This window comes from Oncorhynchus clarkii, chromosome 16 (assembly GCF_045791955.1).
Source record: "Oncorhynchus clarkii lewisi isolate Uvic-CL-2024 chromosome 16, UVic_Ocla_1.0, whole genome shotgun sequence".
Classification (NCBI taxonomy): Eukaryota; Metazoa; Chordata; class Actinopteri; order Salmoniformes; family Salmonidae; genus Oncorhynchus; species Oncorhynchus clarkii.
Window position 1 is genome coordinate 36,631,626 of NC_092162.1, and position 25,493 is coordinate 36,657,118.

The window sequence follows — 25,493 nt, forward strand, 5'->3', positions numbered from 1 at the left end:
TCCAAAAACCAGGAAACAAATTACACAGGAGAAAAACAACTTCACCACTGACAGTAGGAATAAGCCTGTACAAAAGCAGGCGGGCCACCAACAGATGACAACAATCAAGACGAAACCAACAGAAAAGAAAAAGGGATCGGTGGCGGCTAGTAGCGCCGCCCGAACAGGGAGAGGAGCCACCTTCTGTGGAAGTCGTGACAGTGAAACCCCACCCCCTGCGGCTCGACCTGACACCGGGCGAGGCGCAGGGCGATCCAGATGGAGGCAGTGGAATAGCAGTGATGGATCCAAGATGTCCTCCACCGGTACCCAGCACCTCTCCACCGGACCGTACCCCTCCCAGTCCGTGAGGTACTGCAGGTCCCTTACCCGGCGTCTAGAGTCCAGGATGGAACGTACCTTGGGTAAACAGGGCCTCCGCAGTCTGCAGGGCCTTAGGGAGACTGGGCAACGGGAGGACTTCGAAAACCGATCCACAACGACCAGGATCGCGGTGTTTCCCTGAGACGGGGGAAGGTCGGTGAGGAAGTCCACCGACAGATGTGACCAAGGCCGTTGTGGAACGGGGAGGGGCTGTATGAGAGGTGTACCTCTGCCCCCTAGGCAGGTGTCTAGGAGCCTTACTCTGAGCACACACCGAACAGGAGGAGACAATAAATCTCACGTCCTTAGCTAAAGTGGGCCACCAGTACCTCCCCGTAAGACCACGCACCGTCCTCTCTATTCCCGGATGACCCGAGGAGGGTAGCGTGTGGGCCCACTGGATCAATTTGTAACGAACACCAAGCGGCACGTACTTCCAGCCCGCTGGACACTATGGTGGCGTGGGTTCTAACCGTGACGCCCGCTCGATGTCCGCGTACACCTTTCATACCACCGGTGCCAGCAGACATGAGGCCGTAAGTATGGGAGTAGGATCGATGGGCCGCTCCTCGGTATCATAGAGATGGGACAGTGCGTCGGCCTTAGTGTTAGGGGAACCTGGTCTATAAGAGATGGTGAAACGAAATCTGGTGAAAAACATGGCCCACCTTGCCTGGCAAAGATTCAGTCTCCTCGCTGCCCGGATGCACTCCAGATTACGGTGGTCAGTCCAGATTAGAAAAGGGTGTTTAGCCCCCTCAAGCCAATGTCTCCACACCTTCAGAGCTTTACCACAGCCAGCAACTCCCGGTCCCCCCACGTCAAAGTTTCGCTCCGGAACGACGCTTCGGTGGCGTGCCGAGCGCAGTGACAGCACGGCTCCAACCCCAGCTTCGGACGCGTCCACCTCCACCATGAATGCCAAAGAGGGGTCCGGATGAGCCAATACGGGAGCATCGGTAAACCGCGCCTTCAGACAACTAAAAGCTCTGCTCGCCTCTGCTGACCACCGCAAACGCACCGCCCCCCCCCTTCAGCAGTGAGGTAATGGGAGCAGCCACCTGGCCAAAACCACGGATAAACCTCCGGTAGTAATTGGCTGCACCTCCTTTACCTAAACCTCCGGTAGTAATTGGCTGCACCTCCTTTACCGTCTGTCAATTACGCACAGCCTCAACGCGGTCACACTCCATCACCACCCCAGATGTGGAAATGCGATACCCCAGGCCTTGACGTACAGGTCATGCTCCAACAGTCGCCCAAGTACCCTGCGCACCAGAGACACTCGCGCGGCGCATGTGGTGGAAAAAATCAGAATGTCATCGATATAAACCACCACATCCTGCCCGTGCAGGTCCAGAATCTCGTCTACAAAGGATTGAAAGACGACTGGAGCATTCTTCAACCCATACGGCATGACAAGGTACTCAGACTGGTCAGATGTGGTACTAAACGCGGTCTTCCACTCATCCCCCTCCCGGATACGCACCAAGTTATACACGCTCCTCAGATCCAGTTTTGTGAAAAAGCGTGTTCCGTGAAATGATTCCACCGCTGTAGCGATGAGAGGTAGCGGATAACTAAACCCCACTGTGATGGAATTTAGACCTCTATAATCAATGCACTGACGCAGACCTCCCTCCTTCTTCTTCACAAAAAAGAAACTCGAGGAGACGGGTGACGTGGATGGCCGAATGTACCACTGTCCCAGAGATTCAGTGACATATGTCTCCATAGCCACCGTCTCCTCATGTGACAGCAGGTACACGTGACTCTTGGGAAGTGCTACGTTTACCCGGAGGTTTATCGCACAATCCCCTCGTCGATGAGGTGGTAATTGGGTCGCCCTCTTTTTTACAGAAAGCGATAGCCAAATCGGCATATTCTGAGGGAATGCGCACAGTGGAAACCTGTTCTGGACTCTCCATCGTCGTTGCACCGATGAAAACTCCTATACACCTACCTGAACACTCCTCTGACCACCCCTTTAGAGCCCCCGTTTCCATGAAATCTTGGGATTGTGAATAGCCAACCAGGGAATTCCCAGCATCACTGGAAACGCAGGAGAATCAATGAGGAAGAGACAAATCCGCTCCTTATGACCCCCCTGCGTTACCATGTCCAGTGGAACCGTGACCTCCCTGACCAGCCCTGACCCTAACGGTCGACTATCTAGGGAGTGCGCGGGGAAGGGTTGGCCTATCTGCACCAACGGAATCCCTAACCTATGGGCGAACCCGTGGTCCATAAAACTCCCAGCTGCACCTGAATCTACTAGCGCCTTATGCTGGGAAGAGGGGAAAAACTCAGGAAAAGAGATTAGTACAAACATATGACCAACAGGGAGCTCTGGGTGAGTCTGGTGCTGACTCACCTGGGGTGTCCGAGCAGTGCTCTGCCTGCCCTCTCGACTCCCAGACAAGCTCCTCCAGCACCGGTCGGCAGTGTGCCCTCTCCGACCACAACGGGTGCTGGAGGAGGCCTCCTCCTCCAGTCGCCCTAGATGCAGCACCCCCTAACTACATGGGTGTTGGAGCGGGAGTGCTGGGGGGTGGAACAAACAGAACCCTCTCTGGACGCCCGCGAGCAGCTAGCAGGTTGTCCAGCCGGATTGACATGTCGATTAGTTTGTCTAGTGTGAGGGTGGTGTCCCGACAAGCTAGCTCCCTGCGGACGTCCTCCTGGAGGCTACACCGGTAGTGGTCCATCAGGGCCCTGTCGTTCCACCCCGCTCCAGCGGCCAGGGTCACCCGCCGCTCGACCCTCCGGTGGGTGGTCGAATACAGCCCGGAAACGGCGGGTGAACTCAGGGTAATGGTCCCTCGCTGAGTCTGGACCCTCCCAGACCGCGTTGGCCCACTCCAGGCCTCTGCCTGTCAGGCAGGAGACGAGGACGCTCACACTCTCTTCTCCCAAGGGAGTCGGGCGAACGGTAGCCAGGTAAAGCTCTAGCTGGAGCAAGAACCCCTTGCACCCGGCAGCCGTTCCATCGTACTCCCTCTGGAGCGCGAGCCGAAGAGCGCTGGGTCCAGACGCCGCCGGAGAAGTTGGTAGTGCAGGCTGAAGAGGAGCTGGAGACGAAGTAGGGAGGCCGCTCCTCTCCCATCTCTCCATCATTTGATCCATCGCCGTCCCAATCCGGTGTAGGATGGCTGTGTGATGGAGGACACGCTCTTCCATGGATGGGATGGGGGGTGAAGCTGCTCCTGCTTACTCCATGTTCTGGTGCTGGCTTCTGTCACGGAATTCTAGGAGTGGTGGGTGTAGAGTCAGGCGCAGAGAGCAATACTTCCAATGGATGCGTTTATTTTGCTTGGTCTAGCCAAAAATCAGGCAATGTCCATAAATCAGGTATGTCTCCAAAAACCAGGAAATAACATACAACAAATTACGCAGGAGAAAAACAACTTCACCACAGACAGTAGGAATAAGCCCGCACAAAAGCAGGCGGGCACTGGAAATTTAAATAGACCATTGATGAACTAAAATAAGCAACAGGTGAAAACAATCAAGACAAAAGCAACAGAAAAGAAAAAGGGATCGGTGGCAGCTAGTAGACCGGTGACGACGACCGCTGAGTGTCAGAACAGGGAGAGGAGCCACCTTCGGTGGAAGTCGTGACAGTGGGTTATTGTTTGGGCACAGTTTTGTGATATAATGTGATGACTAGTAACTGTAATGTGTTCCAGGCTATCCTCTGAGCTGACAACTGCCCATGTTGCCATTATGATATCATTTCACCTCAGCAAAACTTGTGTGGTTGCATTGTACGAGTGCACAGGACGAAGAGGACAATAAGGACCAGGGATAGTCTTTCTCCCTGCTGTCTCGATAGGGGATTAGGCTTCTTTGGAACATTGTTTACCTCCTCTATCAGGGTTAGGAACTAGCTGGTGCATTGGCATCTCAAGGGTATAAAGACACTGCACGTCCTTTGTTTGCAGGTATAATGACAGTAACTTTCAGCCATGCGTGTTCTCTTCCCTGGCTAGCCCCTGGTCTGTGACAAGAAAACTAAACAGGAATTCACCCTGAGGGTAATTAAGTATTCCAGCAGATGGATGCAGCCAGTGAGGCCAAAGCAGAGTTTATCATTCTTTCACCCAGAAGATATAGAGGCTCCCCAAAAAGAGAGGAGTGGAAAATGGGCAGATAATTATTCTCTCTCTCTCTCTCTCTCTCTCTCTCTCTCTCTCTCTCTCAATTATTTTTTCCTGCGTGAAGAATTTCAATTTCTGCCTGATCAGCTGCCAAATTGAGTGTGCCTCCAGAACAATAGACATAGCCAGCAGGTATAAGTAACATTTATCCATCATCATTTGTTCTACTCGGCGACTGGAGCAAAGATACCATCACATTCACTGTCAGTTAGAGGCTAAGGATGAGGGAGTCTATTACGCTTAATGGATCAATGCAACAATTGGTCCTCTTGTATGTGTAAGTCATTAAATGGTCCGGGTGTTTCAGAGGTTTAGCTTCAGTCTTTTATCTCTGGCTGTTTCTGTTTTAGTAAGGTCTAATTGATTATTTCTGTCTGATTGTTTGTAGCAGTGAAAGGCAAGTGATTCATCTCAACGATCCTGCTCCATACATCTCTCTGTAAATTATTAAGTGAAACTAAATTGTAGTTGTGTACCTTGTTGGAACTCTTTTACCTGGAAAATAAATAACTCATAAAGGGAAACGTGTTTCCTCTAATGATGGATGTGATTACTTTTCTTCCCCTCATACTGGAAACCTTAATCTTCCTCCTCAAACCCTTCCCTCTGGGTTCCCTTGGAGCAAACGGTGTGATAAGAACCAAAACACACACAACTGAGCCTTCTCTCGACCAGCCATCCTCTCTCAGGTCAAGTTCCATCCCCTCCTTGCATCAGTTGATGTATCATAATGCAAACCAAGTCACGTAGGGTGGCTTTCTTACCAGATTATAAAAACAATCTACAGGGAGGTTTCTGGATTCAATGAAACCTGTCTTACAGAGCAATGTTTCTATTTGTTTATGAAAGGCTTTGGTGTGAGCAGAAAATACGTAAATGTGATTATAGTAAATGCCTCTGTGATCCATAACTTTGATTACCTCTGAGACTAGGCTGACTGTGAGACTTTGCTCCTGAATTTAGTTTATTTGAATTTTCTTCATTAAATCTTAGCCGTTAACATACCTAAGTTTCAGTATTCTTTAGATTGATCAATCACAGACAAAGTTTTTTGTGACCAATCTGCCTCAACAGTACTGCATTCTGTGAAAAGTACAGGTAGGCCTACAAAATGGCTCCCGAGTGGTGCAGCGGTCTAAGGCACTGCATCTTAGCGCTAGAGCTGTCACTACAGATCCTGGTTCGATCCTGGTGTGTAGCACAACCGGCCATGATTGGGAGTCCCATAGGGTGTCGCACAATTGGCCCAGCGTTGTCCGGGTTAGGGTTTGGCTGGGGTAGGCCGTCATTGTAAATAAAAATTTGTTCTTAACTGATTTACCTAGTTAAATAAAGGTTCAATTTAAAAATATAGTTTAAAAAGAGGTGATTGGAAGAGAAACAAGAATCCATTATAACAAATACAAATATTTCAACAAACAAAGCACAAGGTCTGCATTACTAGGTGGCCTGTCTTAGAGGAGGGAAATTATAAACAATTCAGGATACTCAAGAATAAGTTCTCAAATGAATGAATGGGTTTCAATTATAGACTTATTTTTGTTCTGTATCCAGGACAAAAAGTAAGGTGTACATTTGAATATGCTTTGATTTGTTGCATAATTGCAGGATACAATGTATGTATCCTGTATATTTGTGTCAAGCAAGCCAATAATATTATACAATTAAATTAAAAAAGATAAAACAAACAAATGGATTGAAGGTTGAAATAGTATCAGAGAAAGAAACAAATAGTATAATCCTTGCAAAAAAAAAATCCTTCTGCAAAAGTGTATCCCGTGCTTCTTACACCACCTGTCGAAAGCACTGGAAAATAGAAGTTGGTGGCAATCCCTCTGTACTGAGACGCTCGCGCTTCAGTTCTCCTGTAGGCTACACTGTGAAGGATGAATTGCTTTCCTCTCCAATGCAATGTATTTTACTCTAGGACTCGCTTCTTTCCAAAACTCAATGAAGACGGATATGGCTCTACAACTAACATGTGGTTTGATTTAAGTTTTTAATGGTCGAGAATATACTTGAGATATTTCACCAAAAGAGCTTGAAACGTGCACATTTAAAGAGATGATGGCATCAATAGGGGAGTTCGATCCGCTTAACAACATCGTTCCTGCAACTAAAATTGAAGTAACCGTGTCATGCAGGTAAGGTCATGAATGTATGATACAATGTTAAATGGCGTGATTAGATCTTCTATAAGTGAAACATATTGTATTGAAAGTATGCAGATGGGACCCTTATGTGTGCTAATATAATATTTCAATTATTTAAAGCACATGTTCTGTATTCATATGAAATTAGTGTGCACACCAAGTTAAATATGTATCTTAATTTAGGCAACATTCGTATTGTTTTAGAATACCAAGCATAGAGTAGAAATATGATAAAACCATTGTTTCACCTCATGCATGGATTCTCATTCACCTCCTTCCTGATACACCTTCAAAGGTGCGCCGAGACGTGCCTGACCGCAGTGCATCAGCCGGGTGTAGTCAACAGTGCTAATGCATAATTTTCAGGCAATGAGACTGGATAGTGTTGTGGTATGGCTAGCGATTAATCACCTCTCACCTCGCAGGTGTAGCCTATGTAGAACCATACCTACAATAGACCTTGGCTACCTGTGAACAAACCATTACATGTGTGGAGTATACAGTATTCCCACATTGTCCACGTAATTGTCTTCATGAAAACTTTTGTCACATTATATCTTTCTCGTAATATAGTACTTCATAGAAAGCAGACTCCTCTGCCTCTATGCAGCCCTCAGTATCACATTTGCCTGTTGTTGCCCCCTCGATATCCTTTTCACGGTCAAATGTTTTATCCCGTCAGTTGCCAGTGAGCGTACATGTGATTAAAAAACCCTGGCACTGTACATAACCTGTAAAATCGGTTGATTAATTGACACATCAATCGATTTAGAAATATTTTCATACAATGGCAGGTCCAATATGAGCTACTAGAATTTGAATTTTAACAAAGTCCAAAACAAACATTTAGCTGTTAGTTAGGCAAGTTCTTGTATTTTGAGGCTTAAAATCAAAGCCAGTACATTTTGTGGTTGGAATTGCAGTATGCATATAATTTGAGAATTTAGACGTGAGCTAGCAAATTTTGACAGATTGGTTTCATCTAGACAAACAAAATAAGGTTGCTTAGCAACCGGATACCAACGAGTTCTGTGGAGGAAAAAAAAGTGAGCAATTGCTGATAACATTCAAGCTGAGGGCTGGGCCTGTATACAGTACAGGACAGTATGCTAAAGCTCAGGAACAAATGGAATAACTGTTTTTTGGGGAGAAAATATTGAAATTTTCTGCTGTCTGTGTCACAGCCATTCCAGTGTTTTCCATAGAAGTATGTGTTTGTTTTCAGACGCATGTTATTTCCAGGAAAGGTCATCAGATAATCGCACTGAGACACTGTGAACTGTGATTCATCAACCACAGATACAATTTGTTGTAGCATAACCTACGGTATGTACCGTAACCTACAATGCTACTGTACAAAACCAACAGCACTTATGGAGGTTTCACAAGGGATCTGCAATATGATTAAATAATGTGAGTTTATAAGGGCCTCTAATAACACTTTAACAGGTGAAATGTGTGTTCATTAACTTTCAACTAAGGCTACATACAAAAATAAAAAAAGAGGTAGCAGGTAAGTATTCTGTATTGGCCCTAAAAGCTATTCAAGGGTCCCTGCTCTCCAGAGGATGTTGGTGGGAGGAGGTATAGGTAGATGGGCTCATTGTAATGGCTGGAATGGAACGGTTTTGAAAAACATCAAACATATGGGAACCACGTTTGACTCCACTCCATTCCAGCCGTTACAATGAGCCTGTCCTCCCACTAGCCTCCACTGCTGAGCTCACCTGTAGCTACTCATATCCTACAAGCCAGGTTACATTCCTCATATCTGATACTGACATAGAATGTCATACTAACTGTTTGAACTTAATTTGTCAACTTATTGTGACGTGGAATCTACGTGGAAAATACATTGGATTTGAAAAAAGTCATCAACATAAACTGTTGTTTTGAGGGTGAAAACCACAAGATTATGTCATTATTGTAACCAATGTTCAACATAGACAAACCTTGTATGTGACAAACTGTGCATTTGGAAAGTATTCAGACCCCTTCTTTTTTTCCACATTTTGTTACGTTACAGCCTTATTCTAAAATCGATTAAATCAAATAAAAAGTAATCATCAATCTACACACAATATCCCATAATTACAAAGCAAAAAAATGTTTTACCTTTTTTTGCAAATGTATTACAATTAAAAACCAGAAAAACCTAATTTACATAAGTATTCAGACCCTTTGCTATGAGACACGAAATTGAGCTCAGGTTCATCCTATTTCCATTGATCATCTTTGAGATGTTTCTACAACTTGATTGGAGTTAACCTGTGGTAAATTCAACTGATCGGACATGTTTTGAAAAGGCACACCTGTCTATATAAGGTCCCACAGTTGACAGTGTATGTCAAAGCAAAAACCAAGCCATGAGGTCGAAGGAATTGTCTGTAGAGCTCCGAGACAGGATTGTGTCGAGGCACAGATCTGGGGAAGGGTACCAAAAATGTTTTGCAGCATTGAAGGTCCCAAGAATATAGTGGCCTCCATCATTCTTAACTTCATATGGCTGCAGGGGCAGTATTGAGTAGTTTGGATGAAAAGGTGACCATTGTAAACGGCCAGCTCCTCAGTCTCAGTTGCTAATATATGCATATTATTATTAGTATTGGATAGGAAACGCTTTAAAGTTTCCAAGACTGTCAAAATATTGTCTGTGAGTATAACAGAACTGATGTTGCAGGCGAAACCCTGAGGAAAATCAAAACAGGAAGTGGCTTCTATTTTGAAAACTCCATGTTCCATAGCCTCCCTTTGCTGGATTTAAAGGGATATGAACCAGATTTCTTTCCCTATCACTTCCACTAGGTGTCAACAGTCTTCAGACATAGTTTCAGGCTTTTATTGTGAAAAATGAGCCAGAACGATAACATCGCGTCAAGTGGTTACATGAGTTTTGCTCGCGCAACAGAGGATAGGTATTGCTTTTCCCTCTCCTACTGTGAAAGACATTTGCGGTTGATATATTATCGATTATATATTTTAAAAACAACCTGAGGATTGATTATAAAAAACGTTTGACATGTTTCTGTGGACATTATGGAAACTATTTGGAATTTTCGTCTGCGTTGTCGTGATCGCTCTTTCCTGTGGATTCCTGAACATAACGCGACAAACAAATGGAGGTATTTTGGATTTTAAAATAATCTTTATGGAACAAAAGAAACATTTGTTGTGTAACTGGGAGTCTCGTGAGTGAAAACATCCGAAGATCATCATAGGTAAACGATTAATTTGATTGCTTTTCTGATTTTTGTGACCAAGCCTCCTGATGCTAAGTGTACTTAATGTTTTGTTATGCGATCGATAAACTTACACAAACGCTTGGATTGCTTTCGCTGTCAAGCATAATTTCAAAATCTAACAAAAGGCTACGCTGTGTTTTTCTATATTGCACTTGTGATTTCACGAATATAAATATTTGTAGTAATATTTATTGAATGTAGCGCTGTGCTATTCAGCAGTTGTTGATGACACTTATCCCGATAGGGGGATTGCAGCCATAACAAGTTAAATGGAAGAAGTTTGGAACCATCAAGACTCTTCCTAGAGCTGGCCGCCCTGCCAAACTGAGCAATCGGGGGAGAGGGGCCTTGGTCTGGGAGGTGACCAAGAGGCCGATGTTCACTCTGACTCCTCCAGAGTTCCTCTGTGAGGATGGGAGAACCTTCCAGAAGGACAACCATATTTGCAGCACTCCATCAATCAGGCCTTTATGGTAGAGTGACCAGACAGAATCCATTCCTCAGTAAAAGGCACATGACAGGCCACTTGGAGTTTGCCAAAATGCCCCTAAAGGACACTCAGACCATGAGAAACAAGATTCTCTGGTCTGATGAAACCAAGATTGAACTCTTTGGCCTGAATGCCAAGTGTCATGTCTGGAGGAAACCTGGCACCATCCCTACAGTGAAGCATGGTGCTGGCAGCATCATGCTGTGGGTATGTTTTTCAGCGGCAGTGAATGGAAGACTAGTCAGGATTGAGGGAAAGATAAATGGAGAAAAGTACAGAGAGATCCTTGATGAAAAGAGTGCCTGTTCGCCTTCCAACAGGACAACAACCCTAACGCAGAAGTGGCTTCGGGACTTGAACCCGATCGAACATCTCTGGTGAGACCTGACATTGGCTGTGCAGCGACACTCTCCATCCAATCTGACAGAGCTTGAGAGGATCTGCAGAGAAAAATGTGAGAAACTCCCCAAATACAGGTGTGCCAAGCTTGTAGTGTCATACTCAAGAAGACTCGAGGCTGTAGTCACTGCCAAAGGTGCTTCAACAAAATACTGAATAAAGGGTCTGAATACTTATGTAAATTTGATATCCGTTATTTTATTTTTTATAAATCTGCTTAAATAAATAAAAACTTGTTTTTGCTTTGTCATTCTGGGATAATGTGTGTAGATTGATAAGGGGGAAAAATATTTAATCCATTTCAGAATAAGGCTGTAATGTAACAAAATGTGGAAGAAGTCAAGGGGTCTGAATATTTTCCGAATGCACTGTATGTTGAATTTGTACCTTTCAAACAACATCAGATCTTTAACGTTATATCCACTATCAGAAAAAAAAACAAGAGGCTGGCAGGACCTCCGACTGGAGAGTTGATCTACAACTATTAATTTGTTCTCTCATCACTTAATTTAATAACCAAGCCCAGCCCTGTTTAGCTTTTATATTTGCCATTGACTATTACCAATGGGCTATCAGGAAAATGATTATTGAGAAATATTGTATTAACTAAATACTGTATATTCACTGTTGCTATTGAAGTCATTCCAAAGGGTAGGTTTAACAGAGCGAATGAAATGTAACCATACTTTATGATTCATATATCATCAATGAGACTATTTAGGCCTGTATAGTATTTGTAACAGTTATTGTTTCAATTTAACCCAGGGTTCAACTAGAAATAGACAATACATACAGTGGGGGAAAAAACTATTTAGTCAGCCACCAATTGTCCAAGTTCTCCCACTTTAAAAAATCCAGAAAATCACATTGTAGGATTTTTAATGAATTTATATGCAAATTATGGTGGAAAATAAGTATTTGGTCACCTACAAACAAGCAATATTTCTGGCTCTCACAGACCTGTATCTTCTTCTTTTAGAGGCTCCTCTGGCCCCCACTCGTTACCTGCATTAATGGCATCTGTTTGAACTTGTTATTCAGTATAAAATACACCTGTCCACAATCTCAAACAGTCACACTCCAAACTCCACTATGGCCAAGACCAAAGAGCTGTCAAAGGACACCAGAAACAAAATTGTAGACCTGCACCAGGCTGAGAAGACTCAATCTGCAATAGATAAGCAGCTTGGTTTGAAGAAATCAACTATGGGAGCAATTATTAGGAAATGGAAGACATACAAGACCACTGATAATCTCCCTCGATCTGGGGCTCCACGCAAGATCTCACCCCGTGGGGTCAAAATGATCACAAGAACAGTGAGCAAAAATCCCAGAACCACACGGGGGGACCTAGTGAATGACCTGCAGAGAGCTGGGACCAAAGTAACAAAGCCTACCATCAGTAACACACTACGCCGCCAGGGACTCAAATCCTGCAGTGCCCGACGTGTCCCCCTTCTTAAGCCAGTACATGTCCAGGCCCGTCTGAAGTTTGCTAGAGAGCATTTGGATGATTCAGAAGAAGATTGGGAGAATGTCATATGGTCAGATGTAACCAAAATAGTACTTTTTGGTAAAAACTCAACTCGTTGTGTTTCGAGGACAAAGAATGCTGAGTTGCATCCAAAGAACACCATACCTACTGTGAAGCATGGGGGTGGAAACATCATGCTTTGGGGCTGTTTTTCTGCAAAGGGACCAGGACGACTGATCCGTGTAAAGGAAATAATTAATGGGGCCATGTATCGTGAGATTTTGAGTGAAAACCTCCCTCCATCAGCAAGGGCATTAAAGATGAAACGTGGCTGGGTCTTTCAGCATGACAATGATCCCAAACACACCACCTGGTCAACGAAGGAGTGGCTTCGTAAGAAGCATTTCAAAGTCCTGGAGTGGCCTAGCCAGTCTCCGGATCTCAACCCCATAGAAAATCTTTGGAGGGAGTTGAAAGTCCGTGTTGCCCAGCAATAGCCCCAAAACATCACTGCTCTAGAGGAGATCTGCATGGAGGAATGGGCCAAAATACCAGCAACAGTGTGTGAAAACCTTGTGAAGACTTACAGAAAACGTTTGACCTCTGTCATTGCCAACAAAGGGTATATAACAAAGTATTGAGATAAACTTTTGTTATTGACCAAATTCTTATTTTCCATCATAATTTGCAATAAATTAATAAAAAATCCTACAATGTGATTTTCTGGATTTTTTCCCCTCATTTTGTCTGTCATAGATGAAGTGTACCTATGATGAAAATTACAGGCCTCTCTATTTTTAAATGGGAGAACTTGCACAATTGGTGGCTGACTAAATACTTTTTTGCCCCACTGTATATGCCTAGGGTTTCAAGCTTTGGTTGATTTCAAATGTAATCTTCAAGTTAATCTTTAATATGTTGGATTCACATCTCTATTGCAAAAATCTAAGTTAAAGAATAGGACTAAATCAAATCAAACATTTTTTAAAGTGCTTATAATGCTTGATTAGATTAGGTTCAGTCCTATTGTTCAACCAAGATTTTAGTTTGAGATGGAGACGTGAATCCAACACATCAATGAGTCCATTTGATATTGAATTGTGTTTTGTTGTCAACACAGCAAATATCATATTTGAAGGAGGACTTCTGTTTGGATAGTTCCATCTGTGCCACTGATTTAGTCTGGCTTTAATTCCATTTAGACTACAAATTAATAAATTATATGATGGATTCACATCACCATCTCAACCAACAATCAAAGTTAAAGAATAGGACTAAATTAAATCAAATCAATCTTTAAAGGCACTTTAAAGTCTTATACTTTAACTTTGATTGTTGGTTGAGATGGCGATGTGAGTCCATCATATCATTTATACATTTCTAGACAGAGTCAGTGGCTCAAAAGATACTTCTCCTTCAAATGTTGATATTTGTTTGTGCTGACACCCAAACACAGTTCAATTACACTTGAAATACAGTTAACAGCCTAATATTACAAATGATAGTCTCCAACTAAACCAAAAATAAAAGTTAAAGAATAAGATTAAGCCAGTGGCTCAGATGAAACTATCTAAGCATTAGATATCCTTTAAATGTTGATGCTTGGCTGTGTTGTCAGCCAAACAAAATGTAATAACACTTTTGTAATAAATAGCCTACATTTAAGGATATCTTACAAACGAATGAAACAGGATTCAACCTTAAAACGAGTAACCATGGCCACATTTTGAGGTTAGCCTACTGTAACTATAAATGCTTTCTGATGTAATCATAGAAAGCGTGCATGTTCAGGATACCATGCAAAGGTTGCAGATCTGTGGAGATCTTCACAATTGCTTAAATCATCTGTGCAGAATCTTAAACAGCTTGGATCACTTGCACTTTCTGCAATCCAGATCATTTGGTTGTGCTATTACATGAAGCACAGTGATAACACATTAAGTTGTTGTATAAATACAAACATCTGACATTGTATTCACATTTGATCTTTGTTGTGCTTTAAAATGGTTGAAAGCGCAGTGATAACAAATAGGGAATTCAAAAAATGCCTTTACCAAATATTACCCACCAAAAATGACATGGTGCCCCCAGTGGGATGGGATTATACATTTTTGGCTGAGTGGCCTTCGTGTTCTGTCCAAATAAAAGAGTCACTGGGATGGTCAGAATTCCATGGTCACAAACCAGCCACCACTGGCACCAAACAAATAATCCTCCCTGCCTCTGAAAAGCGAATGGAACGGCTGATGGTGCCACCTTGGAGATTACAAAGCCTTAACTCTGGATTTCCTCCATGCTTAGAAACAAGTGGGTGGTTCTCTGTGAGACACATCTGTAACTTCTCCTCTTATCACAGCTAATAAAACCTTGCAAGTCTCAAGCGGACAACACAATCAGCCACAACATTGATTTCATTTGCCTGCCTCTCATCAACCCATTTCCTTGATGTGTTGTGCATCTGGCAAACTGCCAACCTAAAATGAACCTGAGGTATGAGTACAGAAAAATGGAAAAGAGTCGAGGGATTCTCAACTCACTGACCTGGTAAAGTAGTGCAGCCAAACAAAAAGGTGTAATGGGTTCGCTTTCAAAAATATGTCACATAAAGCTTACTTAATTTAAAAATATATATTTTCATTGCATCAGGGATAACATACACAGACGTTTCGGCTTCACAACCTTCTTCAGACACACAGAGACAGACACCAGCAAGCACAGACAGTTCCCTTCTCTGAAAAACATGTCAGCTGGGGGGTACAAATGTACCTCAGCTCAGTGGTCCAGAGCTCCTCAGAGAGACTCAGTGTTTGTGCCACTTCTGTCATTGGGAGTAGTTGTTTCCCCTTTGATATAATATGAACCATGAATCCAATGGCAGTGACTCAAATACTGACGATATAGAAATGATCCCACGAGACTGTCCTCATCTGCGGAGGAAAGAGTTGGTTACTGTGACTGATAATTTTACACTTATCGCACCATTCATTTTATCCTATACATGGGGGATGATGTTAAACTCAACTGTTGTACTATAGTGGTGACAGCAAAATCTTATCTCCTACTCAAAGGTGATGACCTTAATCAGGATACAGTACCTGTAAATGGACCAAACTAGTGTTATTATCTTGGGACTGTCATTAATGGAGGTATACACTTTGTGTACCTCTAAATTGGGTTGTTAGTCTATTTTGGCCTGTAAATACCTTATTTTACTGACATTTTCTTTAGGTGTGTAATATGAAATAAGGTCGTTATTATTCATGCACTGGGCCAAAATTGGTGTAGAAACAATTGTTCATGTTCCTTATCAGGAAGTTCGACCCACTGATTACTATGCTGTGTGATCTAATTGATTATGTATGTCACTTCAGTCTTACACATATATTTAGCCAAAAATGTTCTGGTGTCACCCTATGCACACTGGCTGATTTGTGTATTTTGTTTAACAATACATTTTTTTCAGTTGTGCTGAATCTTACATTAAGTATTATTAATTTGTTGTTCTCACAGAATAAATATATTTCTACAACAGAGGAAAACACTAAACATAAGCAAAATGTTAAAGGGATACTGCGATTCTGGCATTTAAGCCATTTTTCTACTGATGCTGTTGGCTATCATTGAAGAACTGGAGGCAGAATTCAAGAGAGAAAACAATAGCGCTGAACTGACTTACGTAACTGTAGACTTCCAGTTATTGTGCTAATGCTAGTTAGCATTAGCTCTGGAAACTACCTCTATCCTCCTTCACACTGTATGCAGAGAAATAAAAATGGTATCCATGAGTTCATCTGACTCTGGCTAAGTAGAATCTCACATAATGACAATAATGTTAATGATAATCAGTTCAGTCTGTTTAGCGCTATTGTTTCCTCTCTTAAATCCTGCCTCCAGCTCTTTAATGATAGCCAACAGCATTTGAAATGATGTATACAATACATTTTGTTTTGAGGAGGGAAAACTACCTAGTGTTTTCCATGAGAAATGATGTACTAACAAGTGAAGAAGGACTACATTGAAATATGTTCAAGTGGGGGCTGCAGTGACATTGAATACACTCTATGGAAAGAATAACAGCCTGATTAAATTATTATTATTTTATTTCCCCTGTATATTATTTCCTTAGGGATCTTCTGGACGTGGACACATTTTCCAAGTCTGATCCTGGTATGTGCCTCTCTTTTTGTGTGAATGTTTATCAGAATGTGTGAAATTCCATGCATGCATTTGTCCTATCTGTCCTGAATGTACTCATGTAAATTCTAGAGAGTTGATTCCGTCATTTTTACAAAAACTTCAGGGATGTTATAAACATTCCGTTATGCAGTTAAGCTGCATTCGTTTCTTTTGTAAAGCAGTTTATTTTATCCGGATACAGACATTTGTCAACATTTCTAAGGACGATTCTGAGATTTGGAATATGATGACATAGGATAAATTGTAGAGGTTCCACATCACAGGTTCATAGTCAGTTTTAGCTGTTTTACTCAGCATTTCTCCTATATTTTGGTCTTCAAAGTCACATAGGTTGCCTTATCTATTCCCTACACCTCAGTTTGTCACTCTTTTCTGCTTGTCTCCAATATTTAGCCTCAGTCACACAACCACAGCTGCAGTGTTATCTGTTTGAGTCCTTAATAAGAGTTTTTGATCAGATCTATTTCATGTGTAGACATTTGTTCATGGCCTCCCATTTCACTGTGTTGTGAGTATGTCTTATTGCTCTCCCAACTGGACTTCCAAAATGCACAGGTCACTTTGGAGCACAGGAATGAAATTACCTTCCACTTGGCCTATATTTTGTTCCGTGCTTCAAATGCTTTATACAACACATAAATTATTATTGCTATAGTGTTGTTTGGAGAGCTCTACTATGTGTTTGTCAAAAGTCTGTCAGGTTGAAGTCATACCAGGGTGAAAGCTTTGAGCTGTCAGGACAGGGCTCAGGGGTCTCTGGGTTGAAGGCAGGTAGAAATAGGATTCAGCTGGACAAACAGAGCCAGGCTCAGAGTGACTCGTATTAAGGCTACTATCACAACTGCAGTCCCACAGAGCCAGAGAGACCAGGGCTCTGATGAAACTTCACAATAGCAACAGCCATTAAAGAAGGCACTGGAGAGAATGGCTGCCGTTTCATGGGCCCTTAACCAACTATGCTATTTTGTTTGTTTTTTCGCATTTTTTAAAACATATTTTGTACATAATGTTGCTGCTACCGTCTCTTATGACTGAAAAGAGCTTCTGGAAAACAGAACAGCGATTACTCACCTTGAACTGGATGAAGAATTTCTCTTTAATGAGTCGGACGAGAGGGATTTACTCCAAATACCCGAACAGGCACTCATCCCCTGTCATTCGCAGGAGAAAGAGACGGAAAAGATATTGTGGAAAGAGATCGGGGTGCCTTGTGAGGATCCGCCGATGAGTAGCTAATTTGCCCTTGTCATCCGTACTACTAGCCAACACATAATCGCTGGAAAATAAATTGGACAGGCTAAATGCACGTATATCCTACCAACGGGACATTAAAAACTGTAATAGCTAATATTTGACAGAGTCATGGCTGAACGACAACATGATTAACATACAGCTGGTGGGTTACACACTGCATCGGCAGGATAGAACAGATGCCTCTGTTAAGACAAGGGGTGGCGGTCTATGTATATTTGTAAACAACAGCTGCTGCACGATATTTAAGGAAGTCAAGGTTTTGCTCACCTGATGTAGAGTATCTCATGATAAGCTGTAGACCACACTACCTAGAGAGTTTTCATCTGTATTTTTCGTAGCTGTCTACATACCACCACAGACCGATGCTGGCACTAAGACCGCACTCAATGAGCTGTATACCACCATAAGCAAACAGGAAAACGCTCATCCAGAGGCGGCACTCCTAGTGGCCGGGGAAACTTGCAGGGATGCAGGGAAACTTAAATCTGTTTTAAATTATGTCTATCAGCATGTTAAATGTGCAACCAGAGGGAAAAAAACTCTAGACCACCTTTACTCCACACACAGAGATGCCTACAAAGTTCTCCCTCGCCCTCCATTTGGGAAATCTGATCCATAATTCTATCCTCCAAATTTCCTGCTTACAAGCACAAATTAAAGCAGGAAGCACAAGTGACTCGTCAATAAAGAAGTGGTCAGATGAAGCAGATGCTAAGCTACAGGACTTTTTTGCCAGCACAGACTGGAATATGTTCCGGAATTCTTCCGATGGCATTGAGGAGTACACCACATCAGTCACTGGCTTCATCAATAAGTGCATCGATGACGTCATCCCCACAGTGACTGTACGTACATGAACACTTGGGCACAGGGACTATGGTAACCTGCCTAAATGACTACCGACCCGTAGCACTCACGTCTGTAGACATAAAGTGCTTTGAAAGGCTGGTCATGGCTCACATCAACACGGTTATCCCAGAAACTCACTCCAATTTGCATACAGTGCCTTGCGAAAGTATTCGGCCCCCTTGAACTTTGCGACCTTTTGCCACATTTCAGGCTTCATACATAAAGATATAAAACTGTATTTTTTTGTGAAGAATCAACAACAAGTGGGACACAATCATGAAGTGGAACGACATTTATTGGATATTTCAAACTTTTTCAACAAATCAAAAACTGAAAAATTGGGCGTGCAAAATTATTCAGCACCTTTACTTTCAGTGCAGCAAACTCTCTCCAGAAGTTCAGTGAGGATCTCTGAATGATCCAATGTTGACCTAAATGACTAATGATGATAAATACAATCCACCTGTGTGTAATCAAGTCTCCGTATAAATGCACCTGCACTGTGATAGTCTCACAGGTCCGTTAAAAGCGCAGAGAGCATCATGAAGAACAAGGAACACACCAGGCAGGTCCGAGATACTGTTGTGAAGAAGTTTAAAGCCGGATTTGGATACAAAAAGATTTCCCAAGCTTTAAACATCCCAAGGAGCACTGTGCAAGCGATAATATTGAAATGGAAGGAGTATCAGACCACTGCAAATCTACCAAGACCTGGCCGTCCCTCTAAACTTTCAGCTCATACAAGGAGAAGACTGATCAGAGATGCAGCCAAGAGGCCCATGATCACTCTGGATCAACTGCAGAGATCTACAGCTGAGGTGGGAGACTCTGTCCATAGGACAACAATCAGTCGAATATTGCACAAATCTGGCCTTTATGGAAGAGTGGCAAGAAGAAAGCCATTTCTTAAAGATATCCATAACAAGTGTCGTTTAAAGTTTGCCACAAGCCACCTGGGAGACACACCAAACATGTGGAAGAAGGTGCTCTGGTCAGATGAAACCAAAATTGAACTTTTTGGCAACAATGCAAGACTTTATGTTTGGCGTAAAAGCAACACAGCTCATCACCCTGAACACACCATCCCCACTGTCAAACATGGTGGTGGCAGCATCATGGTTTGTGCCTGCTTTTCTTCAGCAGGGACAGGGAAGATGGTTAAAATTGATGGGAAGATGGATGGAGCCAAATACAGGACCATTCTGGAAGAAAACCTGATGTAGTCTGCAAAAGACCTGAGACTGGGACGGAGATTTGTCTTCCAACAAGACAATGATCCAAAAAATAAAGCAAAATCTACAATGGAATGGTTCAAAAATAAACATATCCAGGTGTTAGAATGGCCAAGTCAAAGTCCAGACCTGAATCCAATCGAGAATCTGTGGAAAGAACTGAAAACTGCTGTTCACAAATGCTCTCCATCCAACCTCACTGAGCTCGAGCTGTTTTGCAAGGAGGAATGGGAAAAAATTTCAGTCTCTCGATGTGCAAAACTGATAGAGACATACCCCAAGCGACTTACAGCTGTAATCGCAGCAAAAGGTGGCGCTACAAAGTATTAACTTAAGGGGACTGAATAATTTTGCACGCCCAATTTTTCAGTTTTTGATTTGTTAAAAAAGTTTGAAATATCCAATAAATGTCGTTCCACTTCATTATTGTGTCCCACTTGTTGTTGATTCTTCACAAAAAAATACAGTTTTATATCTTTCTGTTTGAAGCCTGAAATGTGGCAAAAGGTCGCAAAGTTCAAGGGGGCCGAATACTTTCGCAATGCACTGTACCGCCCCAACAGATCCCCAGATTATGCAATCTCTATTGTACTCCACACTGCCCTTTCACACCTGTACAAAGGAACACCTATGTGAGAATGCTATTCATTGACTACAGCTCAGCGTTCAACACCATAGTGCCCTCAAAGCTCATCACTAAACTAAGGACCCTGGGACTAAACACCTCCCTCTGCAACTGGATCCTGGACTTCCTGACAGGCCACCCCCAGGTGTAAGTGTAGGGAGCAACACATCCGCAACGCTGATTCTTAACATGGGGGCCCCTCAGGGGTGCGTGCTCAGCCCCCTCCTGTACTCCCTTTTCACTCATGACTGTACGGCCATGCACAACTCCAACACCATCATTAAGTTTGCAGATGACACAACAGTGGTAGGCCTGATCACCAAACAAAAAAGCATGTAGGGAGGAGGTCAGAGACCTGGCCGTGTGGTACCAGGACAACAACCTCTCTCTCAATGTAATCAAGACTAAGGAGATGATTGTGGACTACAGGAAAAGGACGAACGAGCACGCCCCCATTCTCATCAACGGGGCTGTAGTGGAGCAGGTTGAGAGCTTCAAGTTCCTTGGTGTCCAAATCACCATCAAACTAACATGGTCCAAGCACACCCAGACAGTTGTGAAAAGGGCACGACAAAACCTATTCCCCTTCAGGAGACTTTGATTTGATTTGAGCAACAGCCCCGCAAAGTACTCATTACCCAGAGCTGGGGGTCTGGGATTCTGAGTTTAGTCCTAAATTGATTTAGGTAGTTACTTGGTTTGATTATATTCATCTGCATGATGTGCCTAATCTCCAACAAGTTCTGTGATGAAGAAATGTGATATGGATGTTTTACCTCTTCTACTTTGTGCTATCTACATAGCCAATCACTTAGATTAGATTCACTTTGTGTATTTGTGTGCAGGCTTTGTGGAAATGGACGAATATGTTCTGAATACATAGTAAGCTCCCTCCCCCTTATCTAATTTAAAGATGGCTCAGACATCAAAGTACTTTATCCTTGTACTTTTCTGTGAAAAGTAAATAGATTGTGGTGTGTGGGTGTCCATGATTGAATGACTTAATGACTTTATGCCTTGTCATGCACTTGTCCAATTACCCATGTGTCTAAGAGCTTTATGTTGTGTTTGTGCCAAACATATCCCATTAACCCATTGTCACACTATATTCTGGGCATGCGTAGTGCTGGCACATTTCTACCGTATAACCATGTAACCGACTGTTATGGTTGATGACTGCCATGAAAATAATACAACTTTGTTTTGGTGGAATGAACTACGCAGCGCACCCCTCCCTGCAGCAGCAGCACACATAGAAATAGAATAAATAGAACGTGCTTGGAACCTCTAAACCTGGCAATTTGGCTGGTAAACTCATGGGTACACTCACAATGGCTACCTGGGATTGTGATGTAATCATTTCCATATGTAATGTAGAATGTTCATTCAAATGATGTTAACTAATGTGGCTCATGCAATGGAATGTATTTTGTTTAATAGTTGAGTTGAATCAACAAATCACAGCACATATTGATGGGTACACGTCTTGCTTTTACTTCCTGCTTTGCTCCTATCCACCTAATTTTTAAAATGTTGCTGTGGGCACAGCCAACAACGAAAGTGATGGATTCGACTTCCATTCTGCAGTTCTCCTGTGGCAAACTTGCCAGAGTAAATTATTTGAAGGAGTCCATTTATAGAGTATTAAAGTCATGTAAACAAGTACAAGTGTAAATGTATAAGTGTAATTTTATATTTATTTCATTCAAGTTTGCTAACGTTAGCTAGGCCTACTAGTAGGCTACTTCTGCTGTCATAATAACGTTATTTGTGTTGCGTCAGTTAAGTGTCATCCACCAAGCCAATAATGATAACTATACCGAACAAAAGTATAATCGCAACATGCAACAATTTTTAAGATTTTACTGAGTTTCAGTTCATATCAGTAACCCAGTAAATTGAAATGAATTGAATAGGCCCCAATCTATGGATTTCACATTGGAATACAGATATGCATCTGTTGTTCACAGATACCTTAAAAAAATGGGCCTCACATTGGGTTCGTCACGGCATCTCTATGCATTCAAATTGCCATCAATAAAATGCATTTGTGTTCGTTGTCTGTAGCTTGTGCCTGCCCGTACCATAACCCCATCGCCACCATGGGACACTCTGTTCACAATGTTGACATCAGCAAACCGCTCACCCACACAACGCCACACACAACGCCATATACGTGGTCTGCGGTTATGAGGCTGGTTGTAATTCTCTAAAATGACGTTGGAGGTGGCTTATGGTAGAGAAATTAACATTCAATTCTCTGGCAACAGCTATGGTGGAAGTTCCTGCAATCAGCATGCCAATTGCACGCTCCCTAAAAATTTTAGACATCTGTGGCAAAGAGTTGTGTTACAAAACTGTACATTTTAGATTGACCTTTTATTGTCCACAGCAAATCTGTGTAATAAGCTTGCTGTTTAATCAGCTTCTTGATATGCCACACCTGTCAGGTGGATGAATTATCTTGGCAAAGGGATGTAAACACGTGTGCATTTGAGAGAAATAAGCTTTTTGTGCATATGGAACATTTCTGGGATCTTTTATTTCAGCTCATGAAACATTGGATCAACACTTTACATGTTGCGTTTATATTTTGGTTCAGTGTATAATGATAAACTATAGGCTACATACAGTAACTGCCTTAATGTTTCTTGACCCCAGGAAGAGTAGCTGCTGCACCTGCACCTAATCCCTAATAAATACAAACCTCTGCTATTGACTTTTTTTTGTTCACCTGAAATGACGCTTAAGTAATAATAGTCTACTTGTTATTAAGACGTCTAACCTTTACATATGAGTTAGCGTACTTGTACACTTTGAAATTGTATGAAAACGAGTGTTGATTCTTTGAAGTAAAGTGTTTAAACGTTTCATTGTTTTAATTGTTCACTTAAAACTATTATTCAAGATGAACTAGTGTCAATGTTGATTAGAGGAGAAAATGTGCGTCTTTAAAAAAAACTTTATTCAAACGGTTATTATGGTAACCACGGTTATTTGGCTAACCAACAACCAATCATCCAAAATTCCATGAGCGTCACAGCCCTATGCATACACTTAACTAAAAGCATGGAATTTGCTCTTCCAAATTCCTCTAATTGACTTAAATCCATTCTGCGTGGTGATTGCTTCTTAGAGGAGTTGGGATCCTGAAAAGACAATTGAGTGCCAAGTATAATCTCTTTCATTGGAATGAGATATACATAATGTGATGTTTGAGATATTTGATGTCATTGTTTGAGAGCTCTTCACTGTACTGTATGTTGCTCGTACTTGTCCCATTGTACTTCCTTGCATTTAAAAGGCCTCATTTATGATATCACTTTCATCTCTGTCCAAACGAGTTAATCACTATGACAGTCAAGAACGAGTCAAAGCTTTAAAGGAACAGTGTTGAGATTTTTCTCTTTACTCCACGTCAGGGACCACAAACATAGTTTCTGTCAGCTACCTGTTGGTCCATTTTGGAATGAGTCGTTTCTATAACAATGATTTAAAGATTTCTCATTTTGCATATTGTAAATTGGCCAGAATGAGTCAAAAAAAAAATATTGCTTACAAACGCTGATCTGTATGACTCAAGTAATTGGACTCCCACACTGATGCAGAACCGCCAGCCTCTTCAATATGAAGGCAGTAGGCAGTGTGGAAAACCCAATTGCCCCCAATGTGCATGACCACCTCAGTCCATTTAGAAGGTAAGCTACCAAAGGACTGCTTCCCTGCTGAGATCCTTGCCCAAAATACATTAAAGGTAATTTAAGGAGGTCCAATACTGTATTTGTTTCCTATCACAAACCTATAATTCCATTTATTAAGTTATACACTCTGATCGAAGCTTAGAAACGCTAGTCCCTGTAGTGTGAGTCGATTTGAGATGGCAATGATGTGCATTAATTTATTACATCTTATTAAGTCACTCAAGGTGCTTTTCAAAAGGTAATATTTTAAATTGTACTGGATAGGACTCCCCTGCAGATTACTATAACATCTGCAATTTCACACAGACTCCGTCATTCATCTCTGTTTTGCATGGCTCTTTTAAGTGGGAATAAAGCATTTATGAAACTGAAGGGTGCAGGCATGGTGATTTATATTTATAACATTTCTATTGACTCCTCCACTCTTAGAGACATCACTCAGCTATAATGTACCCTTTCTAGCCACCTACGCCACCCTTTCATTGGCAGCCTTGCACTACCGTTCAAAGTTTGGGATCACTTAGAAATGTCCTTGATTTTGAAAGAAAATCACATTTTTTGTCCATTAAAATGACATCAAATTGATCAGAAATACAGTGTACACATTGTTACTATTGCAAATGACTATTGTAGCTGGAAACGGCAGATTCTTTATGGAATATCTACATAGGCGTACAGAGGCCCATTATCAGCAACCACCTGTGTTCCAATGGCACGTTGCGTTAGCTAATCCAAGTTTATAATTTTAAAAGGCTAAATGATCATTAGAAAACATTTTTGCAATTATGTTAGCACAGCTGAAAATTGTTGTCCTAATTAACGAAGCAATAAAATTGGCCTTCTTTAGACTAGTTGAGTATCTGGAGCATCAGCATTTGTGGGTTCGATTACAGGCTCAAAATGGCCAGAACCATAGACCTTTCTTCTGAAACTTATCAGTCTATTCTTGTTCTGAGAAATGAAGGGTATTCCATGCGAGAAATTGCCAAGAAACTGAAGATCTTGTACAACGCTGTGCACCACTCCCTTCACATAACAGCACAAACTGTCTCTAACCAGAATAGAAAGAGGTGCGCAACTGAGCAAGAGGACAAGTACATTAGAGTGTCTAGTTTGAGAAACAGACGCCTCACAAGTCCTCAACGTCAAAAGTGAAGAGGCAACTCCGGGATGCTGGCCTTCTAGAAAGTGTTTCAAAGAAAAATACATATCTCTGACTGGCCAATAAAAGGAAAATATTAAGATGAGCAAAATAACACAGACACTGGACAGAGGAACTCGGAGGCTGCTCGTAAACTGCTCCAACTACGTCAAGATGCCCATAGAGTGGCAGACTAGGCTGTGGATTTTCACA

General features: G+C 42.2%; 1 protein-coding gene across 1 annotated transcript in view; it reads left to right on the plus strand.

Moving 5' to 3' along the window:
* Window positions 1–6,392: 6,392 nt before the first annotated feature.
* The window catches only part of LOC139367581 (copine-9-like), a 108,150-nt gene continuing 89,049 nt past the window's right edge, over window positions 6,393–25,493 (plus strand). Inside the window, exons 1-2 of the mRNA XM_071105838.1 lie at window positions 6,393–6,667; window positions 16,408–16,448. Coding sequence (XP_070961939.1) covers window positions 6,588–6,667; window positions 16,408–16,448 — 121 coding nt within the window. The 5' untranslated portion in view covers window positions 6,393–6,587. The remainder of the gene's footprint in view (window positions 6,668–16,407; window positions 16,449–25,493) is intronic.